Source organism: Siniperca chuatsi, linkage group LG18 (genome assembly GCF_020085105.1).
Source record: "Siniperca chuatsi isolate FFG_IHB_CAS linkage group LG18, ASM2008510v1, whole genome shotgun sequence".
NCBI lineage: Eukaryota > Metazoa > Chordata > Actinopteri > Centrarchiformes > Sinipercidae > Siniperca > Siniperca chuatsi.
In genome coordinates, this window is record NC_058059.1 from 26,537,285 (window position 1) to 26,555,502 (window position 18,218).

Below are 18,218 nucleotides of genomic sequence, written 5' to 3' on the forward strand. Positions count from 1 at the left end.
GTGGCTACAGGTTTTGACAAATAACGCAGGTCTGCATTAGACGCTGGGTCTGGTTTTTATAGAAGTCCTTTCGTTGTTTAAAACCTCTTAAAGCTCACTGGGTCACCCGCTTGAGCTAGTTCAATCACACATACAAAAATAAATGTTTAAACTTTTGTCAATGCTACATGCTACACATCGTTAGATTCCCCACAATTCAGTCATTCAGTTCATTTTACGGAAACCATGAGAACCAAAGTTTAATTATATACTTTTTAATTATAAAGCTAAGTAACCATAAAGCCATATTCCCAAAGGTAATTTCAATTGGTGGCCCAAAATTCGGCAAAAGAAAATGCGAATGAATGCTTGTATCCATCCAATATGAAATTAAGACATGTTAGTTTCATGTATTAATATGAGGTTACAGTCTCCTCATCGCTCCACACAGATCTGACAGGTCACAGGTCTGCCGCTATTAACGTTATTAAAATTGAAAATGCACATAAAAACAGGTGGATGGAACCCAGACAGCTCAGCTAGCGTGACACTTAAGACGAGGAAGTGACTAACGTTAACTAAGCTGGCCACAGGCTGCTAAAATAATACAGCACATCACAAATATAACATAAACTAACGTTAGATCGTTGAACACAAATAGTCCTGTTAACTAGCTACATGCACAACGTCATGCAGGCCAATAGGCAGCCTGGGCACGTAATGGTAGTGACTCGCTTATTGAGCTAAGCTAGCAGCTACAGGTTGACAAAATATTATGTATTTTTAATCCATTACAATATCACAGATCGTTAAAACAAACATAACATTCTTCCACTTACTAAGACGGACGTTATGTGTAAACATAACTGTGCATTGATTTTCTGTCTTCTCCATGGACTCTCTCATGTTGCCAAGCTGTCACTCCGATCGAGGCTGGCCAATAGAGACGTGTCTTACATCTTTCAGCGTAGGTCCCGCCCACGAGAGTCAGCTCAACAGCAAATAAAAGAATGTTCAGTTACCATTAGATCCTTGAGTGTCAGAAGATGACTAGAAATAACTTTATATTGGGAGAATCCAGCCCTGCTCATTATATGATCCTGTTTTAGTAACATGTCTTCTGGTCATCAGATGACCCCATGAGCGAGCAGGGGTTACTCTGTGCCTGCAATGCCATCCAAACCCATATGATGACATGAATCTTTTACATTTTTGTTATTTAACCTTTTGTTTATGCATTTATTTAGTTATTGATGCATTCATATTTATTTTATTATTCATTTTAGTTTTTTCGTATTCCCATAATTCCCAGCTAATTACTGTATTTGTGAGATGCGAGCCTGTCAGAGTGAATGATGTGCAGGGTGCAGTGCGCAGCTGCTCAGTCAGTGACAGTGTATGGGTGTGACCGCAGGGTAAGCGAGGCTCCGCGCGATGTCAGTCAGTAGGCTGACATGTGACACACACACACACACACACACACGACACGGCCAGACCGAGCCCGGCGGCTGCGCACCGACCTGCTCTGCACTGCGTCCACGAGCCACGCTGAGGCAAGTAAAACGCTTTAATCTGAAGCTGGCAGCTTTCACATGCATTAGCTCATTTGGAAATTGATTAATGCTTATTTTCTTATTGACATTGGCGTATCTTTAATTTGCTCCCATCACTGCTACTGATTAGAGTTCAGCATTGAACTGCATAGTGATGCATACTTTTATAAATCCTGCTTCTTTAGCTCAGAGGATTCTCTTAATTTGCTGATATTCAATGGTCCACATGGAGCTTACTGTGTCACAGTGTGGGATGCTTTGTTATCCATATTGACTAAGCATGTTTATTACCGTCAGCTCGGAGGCAGTTCACCAGGCTCCCATTTAAAGCTGGAAATATCCCTCTATCTTTTGACTAATACATACAAGCACTGAATCATGCCACATTGTGAAATTGCTCCTACAGCACATAAATCTATAATTAAATCATGATATCCAGTCAGTCATCATAAGGCAGGAAACTCCCTCTGAAATGAACAAGTTGAATTTGTTGTGGTGGATATCTATAATAAAGATGTAGAAACTATTTCCCCACGGTATAATGGTGGGTGAAATGAGGTTAGGGGCTTGACCCTACATTACACCTGTGATCTAGGACTTGAAAAGACAGCCTCTGTGCTTGTTGTTAACGAGCTGCATACTCAGCATCACTGGTTTGACGTGCTTGCCATGTGAATGGGATGGTGTTGACAGGGCATGTTATTGGACCTAATAGCCACGGTTCCACCCAAAGTACCCGGAGCTTTTATAAATGACATGAGGGGTTAACTCAGAGAGTGCAAACAAGGGCCGGATTAACCTGTTAGCCTCCTAAGGGCAACGATTTGTTGGTGAGCCTGTAACCCCCCAACATACATCACAAATGTATTTAGGAATACCCATCTAGTGAGAACAATATCAGTTAGCTGGTTGTTGTTAATTAGCATGCTGTTTGCTGACTGTGTTAGATGGTGATGTAATAGACAGAAATGAAGATAAAGCCTCATTTCGACTGCATGGTACCAGGTACTTTTCTTGATTTCGTTTTCCACCATAGTACTGCACTCTTATACTCACACACAAATTCAAGGGACATGATTCATGCGAGGAACAGTTTCTCATACCAGAGGGCTACTGGCAGTGGAACCAGATAAACAGTGATGGTGGTTGGGCAATTGAGCGGGCCATAGCATTCACATGAAACTGCCTGTTCAAGACAGTGGGACCAGCCACGGCACTTTAGCCTAAGCAGATACAATGTAGATATAAGGCCGAGTCAATCTGCCGAATATCTGCTCTTTTCTTGGGTGAGTGTGGGATTTAAAGACAGCTTAAAGGTATGTTAGGTCAGGGCTAGAGAATGGGGTCCCCTGTCAGAGGGCTCAGTAGATTTATAATGGCACAGTCTGATACACAGTGCAGGGTCTACTGATAGGTCAAAACAGCATTCAACATGCATACTGGGCTTCCATAGGTGGACGCTTTATTGTGTCCGTCTGTTAACCAGAACTTCACATATAACATTGAGAAATAATTGCAAGTTAACGTAGAAACTGTGCATCGACCTTAGAGAGTCCAGGCTTATTTTTTAGCCTTTTCAACCTTTATAGTTCAATTCAGTTCAATTTAATTTTTTTATATAGCGCCCATTCATAACAGAAGTTATCTCATTGCACTTTTCCTACAGAGCAGGTCTTGACTGTACTCTTTATATTATTATTTACAGAGACCCAACAAATCGTAGCGCAGTTTTTCTGTCCATTTTACTTAGCTTTACTTTTCAAGGTGCATACTGTGAGCTGGTGGTTTCTCCTGTTTGCAGTACATTTACATAGTACATTTTAATATGGAATAAGTAAAGTCAGCTTATCTTAATTCTCCTTTAATAACACAAGGCAGCGTCCACAACGCAATGATTCTAATATTCTATTTTTCTCCAACATCAGACATTTCCTCTTGAAATCATGCTTTTGTTTGTTACAGAACAGTAATGAGACACCCTCTGCCTGTCTGAACTGCTCTCTTAAAGATGTGATGGGTTCAAACCTCAGCAGCCTGAACACTTAAGCGGACCATCAAACAGAATTACACAAGGTTTTGATCAGACAGGACGCTTTTGTTTCATGGTCAAATGCAAAATGAAGCTGTGAGCGTCGCTAGTAACAGAGAGAAGAGCTTAAAAGGTGCATGCTTGTTGCTATGGAACTACCCAATAGTATAGCTGGCTAACTTACAAAAAGGGTTAATGTTGTGATGTGATTGCAGTGGCAGCTGAAGAAGTGGGACAGGCTAGTACTGGAGGTTGAGTTTTAAGTCAGACTTGACCTCTGCTTGTTGAAAAGTTATACTAGAAATGATTACCAGAAATTATGATTAAATGGAAGTTATCATTAGTTTAAGAGGAACTAAATTAAAGTTGACATATTAAAGGTCTAGTGTGGAACATTTAGGAGGAGCTGTTGGCAGAAATGGAACATAATATTCATAAGTATGTTTTCATTAGTGTATAACCACCTGAAAATAAGAATCGTTGTGTTTTCGTTACCTTACAATAAGCCGTTCATATCTACAGAGGGAGCGGGTCCCCTTCCACGGAGGCCGCCATGTTGCACCGCCATGTTTCTACAGTAGCCCAGAACGGACAAACCAAACACTGGCTCTAGATTGGGCCTTATCCATTTTTCGCGGGTTTCGCGGCCACCGTAGTTTCTCCTACACACTTGGAAGGGGAGGGTGAGGCGAGCGATATTCAAATGGTTGCAAACTGCAATTTCACCGCTAGATGCCCCTAAATCCTACACACTGGACCTTTAACTTGGACCTGCTTATTTTTTTCAAATCATTTACTGAAGCAGTTGCAGTCTGTGGTAGCAAAGTTTGCAGAAAACATACAAGATTTATAAACTTTGCATAAAATTAAGACTTAAAATGCAGACTTTTTTCACCTCTTACTAAAACAGAGACTGCTCTTAATAATGTACACAGGGAAGAATTGGTTCAATATCCCCATTTATTAGTATTCCAAAATGTGCCACAGATCTTGTATTTACTTGATGACCAGAAGGTTAAAGGATCAGTTCACTCAGATTAGAAAAAACATGTTCCAACTGAAAATATAAACCTTAAAAAATGGGTCACAAATATGTAGTTTTGTCTTTAAAAAACGCTCAGTACAACCTGTTCCTACAACAGCTGGCCACCGTAGTTTTTAGCAACGTTACTCAAACAGGAGAGAACCGTGCATTTATTATGGACTATTTTCAGCGGCGGATTAATCCCCATTTGGTGCTTTAGTGAGCAATACGGTGTGTGTGGGATTGAGTCAGAATAAACTACAGTGTGTGTATTCATGTTAATGAAGGAACATCTCACCCAGGGCAACAGTGTGGCTCATTGATGTGTGTTTAAAAGGTTTTGGGCAACAATGGAGCTCTATGGCTCAGAGGAAGAAGATATATCAGACTTTGATACACACATGGGATTTATTAACAATAAGAACAATATAGAATATCACCAGACTTAACCTTTGAAAATGACCCATATTCTGTATACTTTATGCCTTGTGCCTTATGTAGATTTCTGTGCAAAATGTTGGTCATATACCTGCACCATCTTTTACCTACTGGTCAAATTCAGCAGCTTCCAAAGCAAGAAATCTTTAGAGCAAGTATGTTTAGTGTTTTTAAATTTGGTTATTAGCTTTTTTATGCATTTTTACATTGTTGTCCACTAGTGTACTGTCTGTTTGTCTTTGGCTTCATGTTCATTTACTGTCATATGCTCCTGCAGGTGCACTAATTAATGTGACATTATTGTACTTTTGTCGTTTCTTTCTCCATTTACTGTAACAAATGTAGATATAGTTCATTTAAGATTTGTTTTTTGGAGGACCAGCATTATGCCATTAACCACAGCACAGCCCATGAAGCTATGATCCCTTTGTGTTGGTCTCCATAGTTACCCTGTTAAAGACTCAACTAACAGTCAGCTGTCTTTTGTGTTTCTCTCTGGCCTCTCTGGCCTCTACTTACTCTTTGATTTCTTTTTGCTGAAGCTTTGAAAACCTCGTCTGCGTTTGCAAAACAGGGTCAGGTGGACATACAGCAATCATATATGTTGGATTTGTGTGTTTTTCTGTATCCCAGATGGAGATGTCAGTGGCTGCTGGTGGCCTAGGGATGTCTGGTCACCGTCCGCACTCCGGCACGGTGAAGAGGAGGAGGTGGGGAGGTTTGAGGCAGCAGTGGAAGCTCTTGGGGTTGTTTGAGATCGATCAGCAGCACGAGTTCTACAGCCTGACCTGCATGATGAAGGAGGGATTGGCAGCAGCCACCCAAAACACCATACACAATACACCTACAGTGAGTACTGGTCAGCAGAGGCAAAATTTCAATCACCTACCCATACTGTATGCACATATATAACATTTAAAATGTACCCACTTAATATTTTAATGGAAGACGGTGTAGTCCCTCATTCGTCCAGGAGTGTTCCATCGTAGAAAAGGTTTCACTCGTAGTCATCTGGACAATGTTTTCAAAATCAAGACGTTTCGGCTCCTATCCGGAAGTCATTCTCAATTGTGAAAATGGTTTGAGAACTCAGAAATTTAAGCTACTCTGTGTTGCTTAAGCCCCGCCCTCAGGGAGGAGTCTACCTGAGAAAAGAACAAAGTAAGATAAAAAATATCATAGACACACCAAAACAAACAACAGGTTAACATTATGATATTGATCAGTTCATCTTAGCCTTTATACGAGCATAGACGTCATTTGAACATTTGGTTTTCATTGATATAAGACAGTGTAGTCCCTCATTCATTTCATTGATATGACGGATGCTCTCTAAAGCTGTCGTTACAACAGTTTGTGCACCAAAACTGTTGCCAACATGAGTCAAACCTTTATCTATAATTGTTTTTAGTCATTGATGCTTTTCCAAATATACATTAGATTAACTTTATTTGGATTGCACTTTTCAAAACAAAGTTACAAAGTGCTGTACAACATCAACCAGACACCCAGAGACCAACCTGAGTGAATGTTGCGTCATTGAATCTGAATGTAAAGAAACTGCTGATTTTCCAAAGAGCTGATGTGATGGCGTGTGTCAAGATGCAACTGATGTGTGATCTCATATAGAAAACAATACATGCAGGTGTTTTGACTGGGGGACCTGGGGGTCTGGGGCCTCAGGGCAGTTGCCTGGTTTGGTTGGTAACACAGACAGTCTATACCAGAGGTTTTCAAACTGTAAGGCGCACATTCCCAGGGCTGTGGGGAGGGAGAGATGTGAGGCAAAGATACTCCGTGAGGTGAAAGGGGCAGGTGCATGTGCATGTTCTCAAAACAACAGGAAGTTAGTTATTGTAGTTTGGCTGCTGATTAGGCCGTTTATCAACATGGTCAGCAGTTGCAGCAGCAGTGGCTGTGACACACAGCTCATGGAAGCAGTTAACTTTAAAAGGTAGGTACTTTAAAACCCTTAGCGCCTGATAGCAGCAATTTGCCTTAAAATTAGTTCTCAGTCAAATCTGAACACACAGCAATGATCCCATCTTTTTAGATTCAGTGTGGCTTACACTTCCCAAAGATGGCATTATCTCTGATATCCATTGCAAATAAACATCCATAAATCTGCTTAGGAATCAGAGAAAGTAGATGTTCCTTATAACTCCTGAACTTGCCTGAGAATCATCATGTTTTTAAATTTTCTCCAGTGACTAATCAAGCAGTAACTCACGTAGTAGAGCAGGCACCCCACGCATGTCATCCCCTCTCTCTCCTCCTTTCCTGTCTGTCTTCGGCTGCACTGTCAAAGAAAGGCAAAAAGAATTTAGAATTATTAATTAAAAAAATTAATATTCAAAGACAGGAGTGTTTATCCATATCAGCAAAGCTTACTCACTTTTATCTTTTCTCTCTGTTGCATTCCAACACTCACCCATACAGTACATACACAATATTACCATTTGTTTGGTTGTCTCTATCTCTGTAAAGGTTGTGAAGAATTACTGGTTTATTGTCTTCAACCTTAAGTAATGTGTTTCAGTGGTTCAATTTGACTCTGCATGTAGTGGGTGATTGACATCATGAAAGATGGCATGGGCTTTCTGGAGGGCTTGTCTCTTGAATAATTTGGGCAGACCAGCCTGTCTATTTCCTATAACCTTGCTGCAGTGCTTCACGATTCGGCTAAGAGCGTTTTTACTTTTCACATTTAGATCTCCGAACCAACAAATCATAGAAAAACACAATACTGACTGAATAAAAGATTTGTAAATGGATTGTACTTGTATAGCTACTTTCTTGTCTTCCAACTACTCAAAGCGCTTCACACTACAAATCACATTCACCCCATTCATACACTGATGCTAAGCTGATGCTAAACTGTAAGAAGACAGCATCACACCAAGCAACAAATCATCAACAACTGGGCTCCAGAGTCATCCAGCCATTGATTATTGGGATACTACATAGGCTTTTACTGGGATTGCTAGCCTCAAATCTTCACTCCACTCCAAATAGCCAAGACTTTTGTGAAATATGTTTCTGAATTCAACTTGTATGTCACAGAAGAATGTTATTTATAAGACTGTAAAGATCTTAAGACAAACTGTTTTTCTATCAATTAATATTCATTAAAAAAATAAGTAACTCTGTGGTGTAACTATAAGTACACTTGACAATAGTCAAAACAACGGCAGGCTGTGTTGCTGAGCTTGCTTGTGTGGAGAGAACAGGACTTCACTGTTTGGCTCTGCTGTAACTGTCAGATATTTGAGTGGCTGAACTCTCACTACAGCCCACTGTGTTGAGAGGGGTGGGAAGCAGCATCTTAAACAGCTCAAGTTTTCTATCTTCTGCCTGTTAAAACCAGATCAGGGGTAATGATGTGCCCACCTCCAAACTCTGGAATGATTTTTCAACTCTTAAATGTCCCACTCAGTATGTATCTTGGTCACAACTTTTTAATAACCAAATTTAAGGGATCCTTATCAAAATGTTTGCCAGCGTTTATGTGTTTTAAAAAACTATCCATCCATCCATCCATCCATCCATCCATCCATCCATGCATCCATCCATTTTCTTCCGCTTATCTGGGGCTAGGTTGCAGTGGCACCAGGCTAAGCAAAGTAGTCTAGATGTCCCTCTCCCCAGCAACGTTTTCCAGTTCCTCCTGGGGTTGAATTGGTGACAAGAGATAACCCTGGTAGAAGCCAACACGCACTGAAAACCTGTTCACGGCACCCCATAGTCCTGCAGTACCCCCCATAGGACCCTCCTGGGGGACACAGTTGTAAGCCTTCTCCAAGTCTAAAAAACGCATGTAGATTGGATGGGCAAACTCCCAAAGTCCCCCAACAACCCTGCAAGGGTAAAATGCTGGTCCACTGTTCCACTGCCAGGACGGAATCTGCAATTCGACAATCGATCAGAGCCTCCTTTCCAGCACCCTGGAATAAACTTTCCCAGGGAAGCTCAGCAGTATGAGCTTTTTAAAAATGGGTATCACCTCCAGCCTGTGGAGTGGCAGACCAGCCACTCCACAGGCACTGTTCCTGACCTTTACACGACACTGAAGAGGCGTGTCAGCCAAGACAGCCCAACAATGTCCAGAGCCTTCAGCATCTCAGGGTGAATCTCATCCACACCTGGCGCCTTGCTGCTTAGGAGCTTCTTAACTACCTCAGTAACTTCTGCCAGGGATATGGGTGAGGCTTCCCCTGAGTTGTCAAACTCTGCCTTCTCCACGGAGGTGGTTGGGTTCATGAGTTCTTCAAAGTGCTCTTTGTCCACTGGACAATATCCCTGGTCAGGGTCTGCAGTTCCAGAGTCATCTAATCGTTTGCCACAACTTCCTTGACCACTCAGGTTCAGATCAGGCAGGACGTTCCTCCCAAACCCCACTGCAGGTTTTTTCGTCGCTGCCTACGTGAGCATTGAATTCCCCCAGCAGAACTATAGAGTCCCTAGGCAGTATCCTTTCCAGGATATCACCACAGTTCTTTCCCCCCCATGGGTCAAGGCCTGGCCACCAGACGCTCACTGGCGAGCTTCCCTCCCAGGTCTGGCTGCAGGAGAGGGCACGAGTTTCCCTGTTCCGGGCGAGGTGCTGCAGCTCCTTCTTTGCCGATTCATATAGGGTCTGTGAATCGCTCTTAGTCTGGCCCCTCCCCTGTGACCCATTTGCCTTGGGAGAGCCTGCCAGTAGCTATTGCCCCCAACAATACAGCTCCCAGGATCACGCAAACCCCTCTACCATGTTAAGGAGGGAGTAAAAACACTTAAAAATTAATATTGGCCAATATTTAATCAAAATTTAGACAGGTGCTGAATCCTCAAAAACAAAAGTAAAAAAATCTGGATTTTCCAGTTATGTTTTTCAGATTATGAAAAGCAGATTTGGTGACATATCCCATATGAGCCCTAAAGTATAGTTCAGAGTCAAAGATGATGCCAAGGTTTCTTGTCCTGCATAATTTAATTGTTTGGCCAGTGTCTCTCTCTGAGCCTTAAAACCTATAACTTAAATTTGTTTTGTCCTTGTTGTGTTAAGTTTAGTTTTTTGGCGGACACAAAAATGAAAGCTTCAGTTAGTAAAGGCTTTAATGAATAAATGGTGATGAGCTGAGGGGATTAGCGGGGCTGAGACAGGCAGGTTGGAGAGATGAAGTTTGACAGAAGTTGAGTTGAGGCGGCATGTAGGTGATGGCAGGGCGAAGACACTGGCACAGGAGTCCTGAAGCACAAGAGAAAAAAATCCAAGTATTCAAAAAAAAAAAAAAACACAATGGAAAAATCGCAAAAGGCACACTAGAAAAGTCTGTCGAGAGATAGCACAGCACATACACATATATACACACACACAAAAAAAAGGGAGGAGGAGACAAGGTAAAGACACAGGAGAACACTAGTAACCCGGAGTAACAACCGGAACTGTGACAGGTTGAGCTGTAAAAGGTTTTGTGACATCCATGCACTGATATGTAAAATACATTTAACTACACTGGTCCCATGAAATAATGGCCATGCATCCTACAGATGTCTTTTGAAGATTTATTTTATCTCTCTCTCTCTCTTTCATCAGCAGACACCATAAAAACTACAAGAAAATAAAGACATTAAAAGTTCCAAGTATATATCTTTCGGTCATTTTAAAGTCTCTCAAGCTAGTGTCCATTGCAAAACAGGCCCAAACATGTTAGCACAACAGAAATGTGATGAAATAAAATTACTGAAACATATCACATTGTCCATGTAAAGGCACATTACATTACATTATACACAAATGTAAAACAATGAAAGACAACTGCTGTGAGTTGGACCAAGTGCAGAACAAGGTTATTTTGGGGCTGTATGTCTTTCCTCTGCATCCATGTTGGCTCTTACCCATAATGCCATGGTTATGCCCTTAACTAAACTCTGGTCATGTGACCCATTACACTCTTCAGTACATTAAAATAAAAGCTTACATCAAGAGCACAAATTTTTTAACCAAACATTAACAAATATATTTAAACATTTTACCCTTTTATTTATATTACATTTGTTATCATTTTTAATGGTTGTATGAACTCAAATAATCATGAATGTATGACAGAAACATATAAAATAAACATCTCAATGAAACATGTCTCTGAAACAGTTGCAAAGAGCACCAATTGCAGCAGTTGTTTTCCTCCATGTGGAAATGTACAAACACTACAGCTGAATGAGGGAATCTACTTCTGAACAAGGCCTTAAACCAGAGAGTGGTATGCAGTGCCCACCCTGAATGAACAGTCACAGGGCAGTTCAACACACAGTGCTGCTGCTTCACCCTAATCCTAGTCAAACACACACCGCTGACTCAGCAGGCTGATGCATGACTGTCCTGTCTGTTGTGTTGTAGAGTCCCAAAAACACAACACACACATGCATGCACACACATACCTACCATTTATGTAGAACATACAGTGGCTTTAGACGTATTCTCTTCCCCTTCACTTTTTACATATTAGTATGGATTGTGTGTAGATTGAAGGTTTAATGGATTGAAAAAATAATGGTATTTTAATCCATAGTGCAAAAACTTGACAAATTCAGAATACTACTGAGTACTGAATACTGCTAAAGTCACTGTATATATAGAACATGTATATAGTACGTATGTATATAAATAAGGCATATATGTGTAATATATATATATAAATGAATAAATGTTAAGCTTAGTTAATTAATAAATTAGCCCTTGTTATTCATCTTTCCTCTTTCTCCCACTCTAGAATGAACTGTCAGATGATGATTTCAGATTAGAGGTCACTCAGATTCATAAGGTAGGTGGATGTGTCTGTGCCTCAATAACTAACAGTACTCAAATTATTATTGTGTTGAATGCTTCCACCTGCATATTTAGTTGCATGTGTATGTGTGTGTTCGTGTGTGTGTAGGATTTTACAATGGAGACATTCGCAGGCCCGGTGTTTGCCAGCCTGCGTGGCTCTTTAGGAATGACAGAGCAGGAGTATCAGCAGTCGCTCTGCTCTGAAAGCTGCTACCTCCAGTTCATCAGCAACTCCAAGAGCAAGGCCGACTTCTTCCTGACGTGAGTCACTCACACAAACGATTGTTCCACTGTTTTCATAAGAAATTAACATTTATTTTGGACTGAAATCCTATTTGCGTAACCTCAAGTCCTAAATGTATCTCTAACCACAACTCTAACCCAAATGTAACCATAGCCCTAAACCTAACACTTGCCCAGGAATAACTAGAAGTCAACTTACACGTACACAATCACAGAGGTGTACTTAGATGTGGAAAAGCTGCTTCTATTATCGTATAGTTTAAGACAGCAAGTTGTTGCAGCACTAAAGGTGAATGACAAATTTAATGACTACATCCAGTATTTTATGTTAAGAAATGGTAAATCTTAGACAAAATATATAATAAAAATAACAACTTTTCATTATAAAAGGGTCAGAGTTTGGGTTGTTGTATTATTGACAGGATAGAGATCTACTTACTCTGTACTTTTGAACTTCTAGAAATGATAAACGCTTCTTTTTGAAGACCCAGAACAAAAGGGAAATCAAATTCCTTCTGGCCAACCTGAAGATCTACATGGAACATCTGAAGAAATACCCCCATTCACTGCTGGTGAAGTTCCTAGGTACACACATCACAAACAGACAAAGACACTTACACACAATGACAAATTGTATTTGGCTAAGTTATCTAAACAAAGCAGAGAGTGAGCACACAAGGGCTAAGTATCTGAAATATAGATGTTTTATCTTTTATAGAACTTTGTATTAATACTGATTTTTATATAAAACTTTGTCCTTCACCCTCCGCGGGTGGTCTCGTCCTTCGAGCTCGGGTCCTCTACCAGGGGCCTGGGAGCTTGAGGGTTCTGCGCAGTATCTTCGCTGTTCCTAGTACTGCACTCTTCTGGACCGAGATGTCTGGTGTTCTTCCAGGGATCTGCTGTAGCCTCTCCTCCAGTTTGGGGGTCACTGCCCCGAGTGCTCCGATGACCACGGGCACCACTGTCGCCTTCACCTTCCAAGCCTTCTCCAGCTCTTCTCTGAGCCCTTGGTACTTCTCTAGTTTCTCATGTTCCTTTTTCCTGATGTTGCCATCGCTTGGTATTGCCACGTCAACCACAACGGCTTTCCTCTGCTGTTTGTCCACCACCACGATGTCAGGCTGGTTCGCCATTACCATTCTGTCAGTCTGAATCTGGAAGTCCCACAGGATCTTGGCTCGGCCATTCTCTACCACCTTTGGAGGTGTTTCCCACTTTGACCTTGGGGTTTCCAGTCCATACTCCGTGCAGATGTTCCTGTACACTATGCCAGCTACTTGGTTATGGCGCTCCATGTATGCTTTTCCTGCCAGTATCTTACACCCCGCAGTTATGTGCTGGATTGTCTCAGGGGCCTCTTTGCACAGCCTACACCTTGGGTCTTGTCTGGTGTGGTAGATCTGGGCCTCTATTGCTCTGGTGCTCAGGGTCTGCTCCTGTGCAGCCATGATGAGTGCCTCTGTGCTGTCCTTCAGTCCAGCCCGCTCTAGCCATTGGTAGGACCTCTTGATATCAGCCACTTCAGTTATGTTCTGGTGGTACATCCCGTGTAGGGGTTTGTCCTCCCATGATGGTCCTTCCTCCAGCATGTCTTCCTCTGTTCCCCATTGCCTGAGACATTCCCTGAGCACGTCATCTGTTGGGGCCTTATCTTGGATGTACTTGTGGATCTTGGATGTTTCATCCTGGATAGTGGCTCTCACACTCACTAGTCCACGGCCGCCTTCCTTACGGCTAGCGTACAGTCTCAGGGTGCTGGATTTGGGATGGAACCCTCCATGCATGGTGAGGAGCTTTCGCGTCTTAACGTCTGTGGTCTGTATCTCTTCCTTTGGCCACCTTATTATTCCCGCAGGGTATCTGATCACTGGCAGGGCGTAGCTGTTTATTGCCTGGGCCTTGTTCTTGCCATTGAGCTGACTTCTTAGGACTTGCCTTACTCGTTGAAGGTATTTGGCCGTTGCTGTCTTCCTTGTTGCCTCTTCGAGGTTGCCATTTGCCTGTGGTATTCCAAGGTACTTGTACCCATCCTCAATGTCTGCTATTGTTCCTTCTGGGAGTGAGACCCCTTCTGTGTGGACTACCTTCCCTCTCTTTGACACCATTCGACTGCACTTCTCAAGCCCGAATGACATCCCAATGTCAGAGCTGTAGATCCTGGTGGTGTGGATCAGTGAGTCGATATCCCGCTCGCTCTTAGCGTATAGCTTGATGTCATCCATGTAGAGGAGGTGACTGATGGTGGCCCGTTCCTGAGTCGGTATCCATAGCCAGTCTTGTTGATTATTTGGCTGAGGGGTTCAGACCTATGCAGAACAGCAGTGGGGACAGAGCATCTCCTTGGTATATGCCACATTTGATGGATACTTGTGCAAGTGGCTTGCCATTGGCCTCAAGGGTGGTTTTCCACAGCCTCATCGAGTTTGCAATGAAGTCTCTTAGAGTCCTGTTGATGTTGTACATCTCTAAGCATTCTGTGATCCATGTGTGCGGCATTGAGTCATATGCTTTCTTGTAATCAATCCAGGCAGTGCACAGGTTGGTGTGTCGGGCTCTGCAGTCTTTGGTGACTGTTCTGTCAACCAGGAGTTGGTGTTTGGCTCCTCTGGTTCCTCTGCCAATGCCCTTCTGTGCTTCGCTCATGTATTGATCCATGTGTCCACTTATCTTAGCCGCGATGATGCCTGACATGAGCTTCCATGTTGTGGAGAGACAGGTTATTGGCCGATAGTTGGATGGGACTGTACCCTTTGCGGGATCCTTCAGGATCAGGATTGTGCGCCTTTCGGTAAGCCATTCAGGGTGCGTCCCATCTCTTAGCAGCTGGTTCATTTGTGCTGCTAGGCGCTCATGGAGTGCAGTGAGCTTCTTTAGCCAGTAGGTGTGGATCCTGTCAGGGCCTGGTGCTGTCCAGTTCTTCATACCTGAGACTCTTTCTTGGATGTCTGCTGCCGTGATGGTGACTGGATTCTGTTCAGGGAGGTTGCTGTGGTCCTTTCTCAGAGCCGCCAGCCACTGTGCATCGCTGTTGTGTGATGCCTCCCTCTCCCATATACTTTTCCAGTACTGCTCCGTTTCCAGCCTTGGTGGGTCTGCTCTGCTGTTATTACCCTGCCATTGAGCGTACACTTTCGCAGGTTGAGTTGCGAACAGCCAGTTTATTCTTCTGGCTTCATTATCTCTCGTGTATCTCTTTAGGCGGCTGGCCAAGGTTTGGAGCCTTTGTTTGGCAGTTTCGAGTGCTTCAGGTATGGGCATCTGGTTGTACTTCTTGGGTACTGTCTCTCATGGCTCCCATGGTTGCTCTTGTAGCCAAGCATCTCTAGGATCACTGCTGCTGAGGCGTATATCAGCTCATTGGTTTCAGTGATGGTTGTGGTAGGGATCGCTTTCAATGCTGCATTCACATCTTCTAGGAGACTTTCTGATGGTACTTCACTTAGCCGTTGTAGTTGGCGTCGGGGTTGCCTTGAATTCATCCTCGCCATGATCTTATCTTTCAGGTCAGTCGCTGCCTCGTTCAGCGTGATGTCTCTTGGGGCTTTGTACCCAATCTCTGGTTGGGGAGCTGCTGGTTGCTCCCCTCTGACCTGTAGTCCTGGCTCCCCCTTGCCGTAGCATTTGTGTTGTACCTCATCAATCTCAAGTTGTGATAGCAGTTGCCGCTTGTGGATGTTGGAACACTGAGCTACTAGTTGCTTTGCCGTAAGCCTTGATTGTGGGTTTCGAAGTAACCATTCATCCCACATCCTTCGCATGTAACCCCTCTGACTAGGGTTACTGGAGTAGTAGCATTCCAACAGAGCCTTATTATCGCATCTCGCCCATTTCCGTCTTGTTCCAGTAGCCCATTTGCCGTCTCGATGCCCTGGTTCCCCAACACCTGACGCAGACCTTGTTTGGCCGGGTGACGTCTGAGCCGGCATGTCATATATTCCATTGTCACTCATCATCATGAGATAGGCAGCAGCGTGAAGGGTCTTGCCTAAGGACCCACACTGGATGATGGGTCATTGCTCATTGCGCTCCGAGGGGGATTCGAACCCTTGTTCCCCCGTGTCCCGTGGCATACCAAATCGAGCTATCCAGCCGTTCCACACTGGATGATGGTCATTGCTCAATGCGTCCCGAAGGGGATTCGAACCCGGGCCCCCCCATGTGAAAGTATATATATATATATATATATCATATAATCATAGATTGTATTATTTTGAGGTTGTGTGATATTGTGCTGTGCTGCTCTCTATGGGCTGAAAACCTCAATGTTGCATGCTGCACTTCTGACCACACCACATCGATGTGAATTTACCCTTGAAAGGACCATACCACTGGTTTACCATGGTTTAAAACATGTATTAGTACGCCATAGATTTGTAGATTAATTGCCCAACATCCAGGCTGTGCTAGTAAAATCAACTTGAGCTTTTCATTCAGATTTACATATGTATTATTTCATCATTATTTCAGAAAAAACAAACCTCTGCTTCACAAATCTGTTTTAATTTTATGGACTTTTTTCTAGCCTTTGTTTTTGAGAAATACTGGATAATTTAACCTCTTTGAGCCTTGAACATTTAAATGAAATCATTTAGTGTTTTGGTTCACTCTCGCTGTTATTTCATCAACATTTCCAGTAGCAGTAGGCAGCTTTTTTCAGTGAAATATATAACCCCCTGATAACCCCACTATACACTACCTGCTCAACACCAAATGACAGACAAACTTGCAAACTAGCTGGCGAACATAGTGGAGCATTTATCAGCTAATGAGCTGGATCTTTCCCTCAGGAGGGAAGGTGGAGACCAAAAAAAAGCTAAAAGGGGAGTGAATATTGGACTTTCATTCATCAAGGGGGCAGAAACATGACTAAAATGAATGCTAACGTTACTTTGTGTCTGCTGGATGTATAAATAGGCAACTGTCTGCCCGAGAAGCTCACCATTACAACATTATAAGGTGACAATATGTCAAATAATATGTTGCGCTGGACTGACTTAATTCTCACTGTTTTTTCAAGGTGTTCACAGGATTAAAATCCCACACAGACGGAAGGTACGGATCAAATTTTATCCCTGTTCTATGTGACATTATCATTATAGGACGTTACAAAGCATTATAAAGCACATTTTCTATTTTCACTTGTCCTTTGCAGAAATACTTCATTGTTATGCTAAGTGTGTTTTATCCAGATGATCGAATCAATGCCAGGTAAACTTGGTTTTCTTGCCCCCAGAAATACAAATCTTAAGTAGTATTAGTATGGTGTTAACAACAGAGAAACAGACTCTTGCGTGGTTTGATGTGTGTTTTGTATTGCCAGGTACGACATTAAGGGCTGCGAGGTGAGTCGCTGGACAGAGCCGGCACCAGAGGGAAGCCAGATTATTGTGGTTCTCAAAGACCTCAACTTTGAAGGCCAGTACATCACTCTGGGTAAGGAAACAGAATGTGATGTTTATGTGTGCTATATGTCATAAGACGCTGTGTAATAGTAGTAAGGGTAGTATTATTGCATCCCCTTCAGGCCAATCAGTATATTGTTTCTAACACTGTGCCAAAATGCATTTCTCTATCTTAAATTACCCATGTGCAAACATCTAATTCAAATAAATCTCATTCAAATAAAAATTCAATGCCAATGGTGTGTGTAAATGCTGGTGGAAATATCCATATTTTAAACATACTGTACATGTTTGCTGTGTATTTCTGTACAGTCATGTTTGAGTTCTAATGTTATGTGGTGTGTGTATGTGTGCAGACCGGCAGCGTCCCTGGCTCCTGCGGCAGGTGGAGCTCGACACACAGTTCCTCCAGAGGCTCAATGTGTTGGACTACAGTCTCCTCCTGGCTCATCAGCCCTTACACCATGATGAACGCCACCAGAGTCTCTCCTTTGCTACTCTCATCATGAGAACCAAAAAGTCAGTGTCCTTAAGTTGTTTTCCTGACATTTCATGGCTGGGTTTCTCAACATTTTGTCGCCTGTGACCCTGTTTTTAGTTCCACGATTTTTCATTTGCAGTTCATTTAGAGTTCTAATCTATACCTGTTTGTCAGTATACAGTACTAGTATCGGTCTCACAGCTATCCCTGGTAGTGGTGAAAAGAATAAGTACACTCAACTCAAGTCAGTAG

General features: G+C 42.6%; 1 protein-coding gene across 2 annotated transcripts in view; it reads left to right on the top strand.

Annotated features, from left to right (window-relative positions):
* Window positions 1-1,385: 1,385 nt before the first annotated feature.
* The window catches only part of pip5kl1 (phosphatidylinositol-4-phosphate 5-kinase-like 1), a 42,009-nt gene continuing 25,176 nt past the window's right edge, over window positions 1,386-18,218 (top strand). For both annotated transcript variants that reach the window (XM_044174701.1, XM_044174702.1), the window contains exons 1-9: window positions 1,386-1,532; window positions 5,657-5,872; window positions 11,779-11,829; window positions 11,944-12,098; window positions 12,541-12,665; window positions 17,101-17,135; window positions 17,236-17,291; window positions 17,404-17,516; window positions 17,842-18,004. In XM_044174701.1, coding sequence (XP_044030636.1) covers window positions 5,657-5,872; window positions 11,779-11,829; window positions 11,944-12,098; window positions 12,541-12,665; window positions 17,101-17,135; window positions 17,236-17,291; window positions 17,404-17,516; window positions 17,842-18,004 — 914 coding nt within the window. In that variant the 5' untranslated portion in view covers window positions 1,386-1,532. The remainder of the gene's footprint in view (window positions 1,533-5,656; window positions 5,873-11,778; window positions 11,830-11,943; window positions 12,099-12,540; window positions 12,666-17,100; window positions 17,136-17,235; window positions 17,292-17,403; window positions 17,517-17,841; window positions 18,005-18,218) is intronic.